This window comes from Salmo trutta, chromosome 28 (assembly GCF_901001165.1).
Source record: "Salmo trutta chromosome 28, fSalTru1.1, whole genome shotgun sequence".
NCBI lineage: Eukaryota > Metazoa > Chordata > Actinopteri > Salmoniformes > Salmonidae > Salmo > Salmo trutta.
Window position 1 is genome coordinate 27,584,038 of NC_042984.1, and position 12,703 is coordinate 27,596,740.

A 12,703-nucleotide genomic window follows, 5' to 3' on the forward strand; every position below is an offset into this window, starting at 1 on the left:
CCCATTGAGACTGCCAGAGGTCCGGACAACAGGCCCTCGGATTTGACACACTGAACTCTATCAGAGAAGTAGTTGGTGAACCAGGCGATGCAGTCGTTTGAGAAACCAAGGCTATTGAGTCTGCCGATGAGGATGTGGTGATTGACAGAGTCGAAAGCTTTGGCCAGGTCAATGAATACGGCAGCACAGTATTGTTTCTTGTCAATGGCGGTTACGATATCGTTTAGGACCTTGAGCGTGGCTGAGGTGCACCCATGACCAGCTCTGAAACCAGATTGCATAGGTGCGGTGGGATTCGAAATGGTCGGTAATCTGTTTGTTGACTTGGCAACACTGGTAGAATTGGGCTACCAGTGTTGACGCTGCCTATACAGCCTGAATGCTTGAATCATGTCATGAATTATTAAATGAAAGATGACGTTTTTCAATTAGTTAATTGCCTTTCCAGGATATATTTGAGAATATGTTTACATTATCAGCTTACGTTGCATTAGCCCTTAAATTGGAGTTAGAGACATAAATGATATGAATATTATGAAACTGAAACTTATTAAAGAGCGACTGAATCGAAAAAGCAACTTCTCTGATTAATACTCATCGATATGAGTAAAAAACATTTATTCTAGTGTCAAAATGTACTACAAAATGTAAATAGGATAATTTTGGTCATAAAAACAGTATAGTCCAAAACTAAGATTTGCAATATGATTAGGAAAACATAGTATGTTACAAATTAAGGGTACGCCACAGTTTTCCTGAAGTTTGGGTTTGGATTACAATTCTGTCAACATACATGCCCCTCTTGCCCATTAACACGTGGTGGCAATGCCTAGGGAGAATAGTCATCCACAGAGAAACAGTTTTCCCAAGACAACACAGTGTCGTGTCTTTGGCTATGCCGGATTAAGTGATATGACATGCTAACTTATAAAATTATTTCTCTGTAATTAATATTACCTGATTAAGCTAATCATGTAAATGTAATTAACTAGAAAGTCGGGGCACCACAGAAGAACGTTTATAGAGCTGTTATCCTCTGAATAAACTCTTAAAATACTTAGTAATATTTTACACCGATAGCAGTCAATCTTAACCCGTATGTTGTTTCAGTCTCATCATGAAAGTTGTAAATTCTTGGTTATCTGCACGAACCCAGTCTTTACTAAAATCATCCATACATCAATTGTCTTAAAATCATTTATTTACTACACTAAGTAATTAACAGAAAACATACAAACAGTAATTATCGTCACACAGGATTGGTAGGGGAATGGGCCCTACTGGCTAACAAGCATGGCTGGTCTGTTAGACAATGGGTCATAAAACGGTAAGCTGAGAAGTTACACAGAGTTCATTAATATTAACAATTGACAATTGAAGGCTCACTCATTCGGGAACGTTTGCAATCAATATATATTTACGCTCATGTGTCGTCGGGATTCTTGTTGGAGAGTTTTGTTCTGATGGAGAGTTTGTCAGCGTTCTCTCTCTCTCTCTCTCGGTTAGAATGGATCTGTCAGAGCGACATTCATGAATGTCGTCATAGAATGGATGTGGTTGGTCTTCGCGTTCGATGATATAATTTACTTAGCTGCAGACTAATAATTAATATCAAAGACTTGTTCTTATTCTGTCGGTCTCGATAGTAAAAGTTAACCACGTGGTATAGTTCACTTTCAGTAGAGTACTTGGCTGGTCAAACCTGTGGGCCAAACTCACGATGGAGTGTAGGCCTGGTCTGTAGAAATGTAAATCAGGGGGTCTTTTATAGTACCCAGAGAACAGGCTTGTCAAATGACGCCTGGTCCTGTATGTGTCCCTGGGGGCGTGCCTATGACTGAGCTAGACTTGGTTACAGAAATATAATTCTATCACATTAACATCAGTACATAGCATCTCAATGTATTACAAATAGCTTTATCCTTAATAATACATTGTATACACCCATGTGGATTCAGTCTCATCGCTGAGGCTATCATGTAGACTGTTTTAGGGTAATATGGCTATGTTGTCTCTTCTGAGTATCACAAAATTGTACCAAGCGGATCAGTTCGTAGCTGGAGTCTTCATCAATCTTCCATATCTTCTCCAGAACACACATGTCGCTAGGTTCTCCAATTCTATGAGTTGGAAGAATTTCCTTTGTCTCTCTATGAAACATGTTGTAGTAGATTCTCCTCTTGGAATTTTTACAACCCTGGGTTGGGGGGGAAGGTAGGTTGGGTGATGGTACAAAGGGGAGGGGGTCAACTGTCCTTCCTGTACCCAAAGAGGCCAACGTCATGACAACAGTGTGGTTATGCCCCCTGTCATGCTGAACACGTGTGGTCTGCACAGTAGCACAGATTATCATTGGCAGTTAAAAAAAAATATTTAACCTTTATTTAACCAGGTAGCCTAGTTGAGAACAAGTTCTCATTTGCAACTGTGACCTGGCAGTACCTTGGTGTGCAGACCCACTCCAAAAGGCTTTCGGAGCCATCATCGACTCAGTGGGTTTTGTCCAACATGTCTCTGGACCTACTCACTGCCACAGTCATACTCTGGACCTAGTTTTGTCCCATGGAATAAATGTTGTGGATCTTAATGTTTTTCCTCATAATCCTGGATTATCGGACCACCATTTTATTTTGTTTGCAATTGCAACAAATAATCTGCTCAGACCCCAACCAAGGAGCATTAAAAGTCATGTAATTCCACAGTTCTTGCCTTTCTAACAGTACTAAGCATGTATTTGCAGAACTTATAGTTTAGAAACCGAAATGTACTTTGAGGGTAGAATACAATATAATGCGTTGTTTAGAAAATGCCACCAAAGTTTAACAGGATAAGTTCAAGGTCAGAATATGTGTAGAGAGAAGTCCATAAATGGAATCTAGCTATATTTACAGTCTCATAGCCATAAAACGGAGACCCTGAGCTCTGACATGTATATCATGTTACTGTACAGACACTACGTTCCAACTTAGGCGCTGAAATCGGTGATTGTGATTGTAAAGGGCTATGAGGTCAATAAGAGTTTGAAGGTGGAATCAGCATGTAATATTTATTTATTTGATAAACGGAACAAACTAGATAACGTGATAATTTACAATGGTGGAAAGAATGGCATGTGCTCCTTCATACAATATCCGCAGAACAATATTAAAGTGAAGCTGCTCACCCAGCGATATGTTGATATGGATGCAAGACTAACTAAAAACTGTTTACTTTCAGACTTCAGAAATATCGAATTAACGTGTCGACTCAGAGGGAGCAAAGCAGAACATTGCAGGTAAAACTGTTATGTATGCTTTAGGTAGATGTGGCAGTTATCTATGATATCGGAAAACCATGGATATTACATGTACAGTGCCTTCAGAAAGTATTCATACTCCTTGATATACGCCACATTTTCTGTTACAGCTTCAATTCAAAATGGATTAAAAAATATATATAAAAAACTCATCCATCTTCACACAATACCCCATAATGACAAAGTGAAAACATGTTTTTAGAAATGTTGGCAAATTTATTGAAAATGAAATACAGAAATATCTAATTTACATAAGTATTCCCACCCCTGAGTCAATACACGCTAGAACCACCTTTGGCAGCAATTACAGCTGTGAGTCTTTCTGGCCAAGGCTGTAAGATCTTTGCACACCTGGATTGTACAATACTTCAAGCTCTGTTGTTGATCATTGCTAGAAAGCCATGTTCAAGTCTTGTAACTAGGCCACTCAGTAACATTCAATGCCATCTTGGTAAACAACTCGTGTATATTTGGCCTTGTTTTTTAGGTTATTGTCCTGCTGAAAGGTGAATTTGTCTCCGTGTCTGTTGGAAAGTAGACAGAACTAGGATTTTGCTTGTGATTAGCTCTATTCCGTTTCTTTTCATCCCCAAAAAAAACACTATAGTCCTTGCCGATGACAAGCATACCCATAACATGATGCAGCCACCACCATGCTTGAAAATAAGAATAGTGCTCAGTGATGTTGGATTTGCCCCAAACGCAACACTTTGTATTCAGGACAAAGTTAATTTCTTTGCCACATTTTTTGCAGTTTGACTTTGCCTTATTGCAAACAGGATACATGTTTTGGAATATTTTTATTCTGTACAGGCGTCCTTATTTTCACTGTCATTTAGGTTAGTATTGTGGAGTAACTACAATGTTGCTGATCCATATGCTGCTTTCTACCATCACAGCCATTAAACTCTGTTTTAAAGTAATTGGCCTCATGGTGAAATCCCTGAGCGGTTTCCTTCCTCTCGGCAACTAGTTAGGAAGGAAGCCTGTATCTTTGTAGTGAATGAGTGTATTGATACACCATCCAAAATGTAATTAATAACTTCACCATACTCAAAGGATATTCAATGCCTGTTTTTTTCCCCCCTTCTACCTATAGGTACCCTTCCTTGCGAGGCATTGGAAAACCTCCCTGGTCATTGTGTTTGAAATTCACTGCTAGACTGGGGGACCTTACAGATATTTCTGTGTGGGGTACAGAGATGGTGTCATTCAAAATGTTTTTTAAACACATTGCACACAGTGAGTCCATGCAACTTAAGTGACTTAAGCCCATTTTTACTCTTGAACTTCAGGCTTGCCATAAAAGCCATTGAATACTTGACTCAAGACATTTCAGATTTTCATTTCATTAATTTGTAAAAAATAATCTATAAACAACTGCACTTTGACATTATGGGGTATTGTGTGTAGGCCAATGACACAATCTCAATTTAATCAATTTTAAATTCATGCTCCAACACAAAATGTGGAAAATATCAAGGGGTGTGAATACTTTGAAGGCACTGTGCAGTGGACACAATTCTACATACAATGTGGGATTGAAACCTCATTGGTTCATCGCAATGTTCATGCCTGAGCTAGTTCAGGTGGATTTCTCACTTCATACAGTTTGTATAATCACATTATTTTAGACAAGAGATGTGGAGCTTTAAAACAGAGAAACAAGTCTCAGATATCCAGTTTACCTCAGATTTATTATATTTCATAATTCTTATAAAAACATGATCTTAATGTTCATGTGTAACACCATTGCTTTGGACATAAGTTTAGTATGAATGCACTACTGATACGTACTCCATGGAGATCTATAGTTTTCAATATTTCATAACACCTAAGGTCCCCAAGAAAAAAACCAAAAAGGCATAATTTTGACATCAGTATTCTGGATTATTCCATACTAGATCAACAACCATATAGTACCAAATATAGGGATTGTATAGCAAAGGATAAGAAACCAACTAAATTGATGTGCAGTACATCCTCAGCATTCAATCAACTTACACATGTAACTTCATCTCCATTGGTGAATAAACTATATCTAAACAAGTGTTATATAGGAAACAATCAACACTTCTGTTGACATTTTAAAGTGGTAATGTTCTCAACTCAACTTCTGACCTGAGCTTTTCCATTGTGGCAGATAATACATTTTCAACCAATATAAAAATCATACCGTTTGTCTGCCTGGAGGTAAACTATGATAGAAACCACTTCAACAAATGTTTCCTACTGTAATGGAAAAACACAATCCAGGCACTATTGGATCATCTTGAATTATTTGGGTGAATGAGTTGACGGAGAGGTGCGAAGAGGAATACGTTTGTATCGGTTTTCTTTAAACTAGAGTGGGCATGTTTTGCAATTGAGTGTACCTTAATCTTAAGAGGTAATCTGGTCTTTATACAACCAAGTACTATGCTTAAATCCATACTAATGTGTTAGAATCACATTGCTCCAAAGAGTAGGGTATGAATGTTTTCCTTCCCACCTCATTTTCCAACTAGATGTTGACATAAGTGATTACCATTTAAGAATCAAGACATGACAAAAATTCCAGAACAAATAAATACAAATAGTTTGTAAGACTGGAAGGAAGCACTGGAAGGAATTAATACTCTCTGAAAGGAACAGAATTGCCCACTGAAGGTCTTTCCTTCCTGGTGGAGACCGAGAAAAGAGGTGTAGCAGCTGTTGTGTTGCTTCTGTCGCCAGAGAGAATCAGGTCAAGGATAAAGATTTTGTTCATCATGCCACTCATGCTTCACTCAGTACCTGTGAAGAGTAAAATAGTATGGATAAAAGTGAGACAAAGCAAGGACGGAAGATACCTGGTGTAGAAATTTCACTAAGGTGGGGGAAATACCCTCAATTGCTGTATGAGGTGTCACGCGTACAGTAAATATGATTGTATTTGTAACACTTACCTTTCTTGCAAACTCAGGGAGGATGAACGATGCTCTGTGGATCTCTGGGTTGTAATACCTCAGGTTCATACTTTCCACTTCATTTGTTGAGAGTTCTCTCACTGGATCTCTGAAAGTGGTTTGCTAAATACAAAAACACAATTGTAAGAATATGGGACTGTGACTGACCTTGGGAAAAAAAATCATCACTACGGAAGTGGGTTTCAGAATGTTTTTAAATACTTTGCTTGTTTAGAGGCCTGAAAAACGACTTTATCCCACGTCTTGGAAAATACCTGTCAAATGTAAGGTTCATACATGCATTATAAACCATCTGTAGTCATCATTTAACATATGAATCCCAAAAATCCTTAGATTAAATTATTTAAGGACTTCATGCACGTTAGCTAAGCGCATGGCTTTTTTGATCACAGCGAGAATAAATCAATAGAACAATTATGAATGCATCCAAAGTTAGATATACAGATAAAATGTTCTACAAATTGGATTGGGAAGGATCTTAGACCATTCATCCATACAGAATCCTTCCAGATTCTTGATATCCTTAGTCTGAGTTTATGGAGTTCCCTCTTCAATTCAAACCACAGGTTTTCAATGGGTTTCAAGTCCGGAGATTGAGATGGCCATTAAATGTGGATTTTGATGTGTGCTTGGGGTTATCGTCTTGCAGTCAAGTTTCAGCCTCCCCTCAGAGGCAACAATGTCCTGGTACGGGGTAAAGTTCATGATCTTGACCTTAACAAGGGCTCCAGGACCAGTGAAAGCATAATAGCCCCATAAAAGATCCACCACCATATTTTACAGTAGGTGTGGGGTTATTTTCTGCTCATGCATTCTCATTTCGACATCAAACCCACCACTGGTGTGTGTGGCATCAAATGGCTCTATTTTTATGTAAACGCCTGGAGTTTGCTAAACGGCATTGGCACTTGGATTGGAACCGGGCTTTGCTCAGTATTAGACCTTGTTAGTGTCACTTCTCTCTTTCAATGCATTTATCCAGAAACAAAGTAGCCTAATCCCAAACATATATTTTTATTTAACTAGGCAAGTCAGTTAAGTCTTTTTTTCTCCACTTCCTGTCTAAATGACATGCCCAAAGTAAACTGCCTGTTACTCATGCCCTGAAGCCTGGATATGAGTATAATTGGTACCATTGGAAAGAAAACACTTTGAAGTTTGTAGAACTGTTAAAATAATGTAGTAGAGTATAACACAATAGATATGGTGGGAGAAAATCCAAAGAAAAAACAAAACATTTCTGGTTGGTTTGAGACCATGCTCTTGCAATGGCCAGTATAAGGGAATACTCAATTCTTGCTCCCAGGATGCAATTCCTATGGCTTCCACTGGGTGTCAGCAGTCTATGTTAAAGGTTTCAGGCTTGTAACTTGAATAAGAAATAACTGTTTAATACGAGGACACTGGTATGGAAATCCTTGTTTGCACGCGCCAAGACAAGACGCACCTGCTAAAATCGGTTTCCTATTGAACATACTTCTTTCTGCAAGAAATATTATAGTTTGATTACATTTTAGGGTATCTGAATATATAGAAACGTATTTTGACTTGTTGAAACAGTTTTGGTGTAGACTTTCGGACTCTTTTCTTTGCAATGTTGAACGAGTGGATAACTCAAAATCGATGGCGCCAACTAGACAGACTTTTTGTTAGATAAAAATCATTCTTTATATCCCAAAACGACACCTCATGTTATAGCTGGGACACTGGATGACAAATCAGAGGAAGATTTTCAAAAAGTGAATATTTAAATCTCTATTTGTGAATTCATGAAACCTGTGCCGGTGGAAAATATTTTGTGTGGCGCCGTCCTCAAACAATCACATGGCATGCTTTCGCTGTAATAGCTACTGTAAATCGGACAGTGCAGTTAGATTAACAAGAATTTAAGCTTTCAACAGATATGACCCATTATGTACCTAAATGTTTAATATTCATAATTTATTTGAATTGAGTGCCCTCCAGTTTCACCGGAAGTTGTCCCGAACAAATTATTAAGTTATTAAGAACAAATTCTTATTTTCAATGACGGCCTACCGGGGAATAGTGGGTTAGCTGCCTTGTTCAGGGGCAGAATGACATTTTTACCTTGTCAGCTCGGGGATTTCATCCACTAGGCTACCTGCCACCCTGGTTGGACAAGCAAATGTATAGGCTACAGATGAGATGGCATTTCAGCTGCAAATACATTGATCATTTTCAACCCGATCAGAAACATTGTGGTCACAATCTTACTTCCTAAATGGTATCACTGTCTCTTGTTGAATTTGGGTACTATTTCACGATAAGGATTTATCATGGGCTCCCGAGTGGCGCAGCATCTCAGTGCAAGATGCTTCACTACAGTACCTGGTTCGAATCCAGGCTGTATCACATCCGGCTGCGATTGGGAGTCCCATAGGGCGGCGCACAATTGGCCCAACTTCGTCTGGGTTTGGCCATCATTGTAAATAAGAATTTGTTCTCAACTGACTTGCCCAGTTAAAGGTTAATTAAAAACTATATTTTTTAAACTTGAATCCATTTAGATATCCTGGGCACAACACACCATAGAGGCTATCAAAGGCAACTGTTTCCACTTTTTATAGATAAGTACATTGTGGCCTGCCTTCCTGTAATGTCAATGATCCAAATCAATAATTCCATATTGTCCTTTTTTTTGTCAATCGCTGGCTTGTAACCTGATGAACAATGTTGATTGGCAGGTGGAATAATTTCCACTGATGTTGTAAGGTTAAAGTAATAAGGTTACAGGATGTATTGTAGATATGTGGTAGTAGAGCAGTGGCCTGAGGGCCCACAATGTGTTGTGAAAAGTCTTATGAAATGTAATGTCATGTAATGTAATATTTTAAATGTTATAACTGCCTTAATGTTGCTGGACCCCAGGAAGAATAGCTGCTGCCTTGGCAACAGTTAATGGGGATCCTTCATAAATATAAATACATTTTCAGGGACCTTTTTTGGCTGTTGAGCACTAGTTTCAAAACTACTTGCTTAAAAAGTATACAAAAACTTTAACTCATTAAATTCCATAGGTAATGAACCACTAAGCATTACGTTACTGAAGACAGAAAAAAGCTAACCGGGACAAAGACTGACACTTACAGCATTTTTACTGCACAGCATAAAGCCAATCTGACCACTTGGGTAGGTGGGAATGGTGCAGTAGGCATAATCTACCACTGGGAACAGTGTCTTGCAGAAGGTCCGCATCTCTTTAATCAGCTCCAAGTGGAGCCATTGACACTCTCCTGTGGAATTCAGAGGCAAACAAAAAAGGTGGGTCAATTCCCTGTCAGTGTTATTGATCTAACCGACTGCTATAGAATCAAACTATTTCCTCACAGGACAATAAGCTGCTGAGCAGCATTTGCTGCAAATAAAGATAGGGATGGTCTTCTGACTCCCCTCACCAATTGAACATTTATCTTATTGGCAATCTTTCTATAATAGTGTGATGTAGGTGGCAAAAGGTTCCTGACAAGTTTAGATTGGCTGTCTATTTACCTCGTGATACTGCTATGAATTGCACACACTTTGCCATCTTTTTTCTAATAACCATATCTGAAGCAGGATTAAAGTGTCAGTAGAAATCATGTCACCTTGGCAACAAAGAATTCCACCATCTCGTAAGGCTGTCTTCATTAGTTCATAATAAGACTCTTTGAACAAACTCTCAGCAGGCCCTGTAATAGCAAGACAAATATAAGTGACTGGATTAGACTTACAGAAAAGTGAACACTTGAGATAGCTATTGATACGTCAATTATTAAAAAGGTACATTTATTTTCCTGAAGAAAATATTTGTGCAAGCACACTAATTACACAGAAATATGAGCAAATAAAACACTCATGTCGCAGGCATCTGTTTCCTTACCAACAGGGTCAGATGAATCTGTTATAATGATGTCAAAGGCATCCTGGTTCTGTTTCATGAACTCAAATCCATCCCCAACATTCAGAGTGAGTTTGGGACTGAAGAACCCTTGCGCCATACCAGGGAGGTATTTCTTCGACACATTGATTACATCCTTAAGGGCAAAGTGAATATTATAACAAACTTCACACTTCTGTGTCTTCTATGCGGTTACCAGTCAATTACATTTTGAGAAAAGAGCATGATTCCAGTCGGTGTTTGGTACCTACCTCATCGATTTCACACTGAACCACTGATTCAACAAGTGGGTGCTTTACCACTTCTCTCAAGACACCACCATCTCCCCCACCAATAATCAGGACCTGCAAAGAGAAGGGAACATTCATTATAATAAGTGATACAAGACACCAATTTCCAAAACTTCCCCAAAAGGTAATCTGTCCTGGATTCTCTACAAGGCACAATTAAGTCTTGTAGTAAAATATGTTCAACTGAATTTATGGTGGGATGACTATACCTTTTTGGGGCAAGGGTGGGAGCACAGAGGTAGGTTGGCTATCATTTCTTGGTAGGAAAACTCATCTCTCTCTGTGCATTGAATAACTCCATCCAGCACAAGTACATTTCCATAGGTTTTGCTGAAAATATATGGTATGAGATTACTTACTTGAATGACTAGTGCAAAACAAATAACCCCAGAAAAACTAGAAGAGCAGTAACAGGTAAAAATTAACAGACTGGCTGCATGATAATAAATCAGGGATGGGTTAGGGGTGTCAAATACATGTCATGACTTGGCAAGATAAAGCTTGCAACCTAGTTAGCCAACGAACGTTATGTATATGAGACAAGTTGTGCCAAGACATGCTAACTAATGTAGGCCTACTTACGTTACTTAGCACACATAATATTGAAGCAATTTCAATGACGGAAGTGAGAGATGCCAACATTTGGGTTCATGACATCTGGCAAGTTAAACTAGCTAGATAGTTAGCTTTGGCTAGCTAACGAGTTAACATTAATAAAATGACCGCGACACACAATCAAAACAAATAACGAGCTAGAAAACCTTGGACACATTTCCTCCCTTAGAACCAATTAGGTAACTATAGTAGCTAGGTTAACGACGTTAAGGTATTGCTGTCAGCTAGCTAGGTAGATACGTTTGCTAGCTAACTAGTTCGCGCCAGCTAAACTTCTAGCAATAATGATTAGATGAGAGAACAGTTACTTAACCTTTCAATTTAAAAGCAGCCTAAATACTAGCTAGCTAGCCACTCAGCGTTACATAACTAGCTAACGTAGCTAGCATAAACAGTTGTATTGCTAGCTAGCGTTAGCTACCTAGTTAAATAGCTAGCTACTTACCTCTTGAAAACCATGACATCTTGAAATTTAGATTTTTGTTGGTAAAGAACCTCTTCTACTTGCAGACTCATCGCTTGTCCAGGCCATAACTTACACGTTTCTGTGAACCATCCGTCTTTTATGCTGTCCATTATTGATGCAGTCGAAGTTTACAGTTCGTTATAGTAACAAACAAAAAATATTTGTTAACGTTTCATTCAAAATAAATCTGACTGAGTTGCGAACCACGTTGGGGCGTGTAGCATGCCTTCTTCTCTTTGGTATCTTCTTCGGTGGGTTTATCGGCGGTTGGCATCCAACGTTATGGTTCATTGCCGCCACCTACTGTACTGGAATGTGGGACAGCGAGGGAGAAGCTAAATCCTACCTGCCAGCCCGTTGCTCTTAAAAAAATAATAATATTTGAGACTATATCAAATGACGTTCTACTCAATATACTCTTTAAACTAATATCCTGTATCCCCTTCTTCTTATACTAGATCTCAGCTTCCCTCTGATACTGCCCACACTATAGCAATATTTAGGTTCCTGTAAGGCACTGCATCGCCGTGCTAGAGGTGTCACTACATATCCTGATCCGATCCTGGGCTGTATCACAACCGGCTGTGATCGGGTGGCGGACAATTGGCCAGCGTCGTCCGGGTTAGGGGAGGGTTTGGCCAGGGTAGGCTATTGTAAATAAGAATTTGTTCTTAACTGACTTGCCTAAGACGTGGATGTTGATTTAAGGCACTTCCCCGCACCTCTATGATTCAGAGGGGTTGGGTTAAATGCGTTAGACACATTTCAGTTGAAGGCATTCAGTTGTACAACTGACTAGGTATCCCCCTTTCCCTTAAAGGTTAAATAAAATAAAAAAATATGCTCCATGGTCTCTGTTTCCTGGCAATGATCACATTTTCCTGTTGGATGCTTTCCTATCACATTTAAAGTCTTATTCAACTGGCTTTGTCCCACCCTTAATCTAGTAAAAAATAGCCTCCTGTCTTCTGTCCTTTGCTGCCGTCCCCCCCTCCCTGACTTTCCTCTGTACTTGAAATACATGCCTGTCCTTAGTTTCTCTAGTCCCCTGCTCCTGCCATCTCTGCTTCATCACTGTCCATAACAGGCCTTTTGCCTCTACCTTGCTCATTGAAACTACAACATCCCCACTACTAAGTGCTTGTTTAGCCAGTATATCAACTGCCTCATTCCCCTCCACCCCACATGGGC

The 12,703-nt window shown here is 39.1% G+C and overlaps 1 protein-coding gene across 1 annotated transcript; it reads right to left on the reverse strand.

Moving 5' to 3' along the window:
* Window positions 1–4,973: 4,973 nt before the first annotated feature.
* Window positions 4,974–11,779, reverse strand: srm (spermidine synthase). Its single transcript, XM_029719444.1, has 8 exons — window positions 11,492–11,779; window positions 10,641–10,761; window positions 10,393–10,485; window positions 10,124–10,277; window positions 9,849–9,932; window positions 9,352–9,497; window positions 6,223–6,345; window positions 4,974–6,070 (listed from the first exon to the last, which is right to left on the reverse strand). The coding sequence occupies exons 1-8, from the start codon at window positions 11,620–11,622 to the stop codon at window positions 6,053–6,055; spliced, it is 870 nt and encodes a 289-aa protein (XP_029575304.1). The 5' UTR covers window positions 11,623–11,779; the 3' UTR covers window positions 4,974–6,052.
* Window positions 11,780–12,703: the final 924 nt, after the last annotated feature.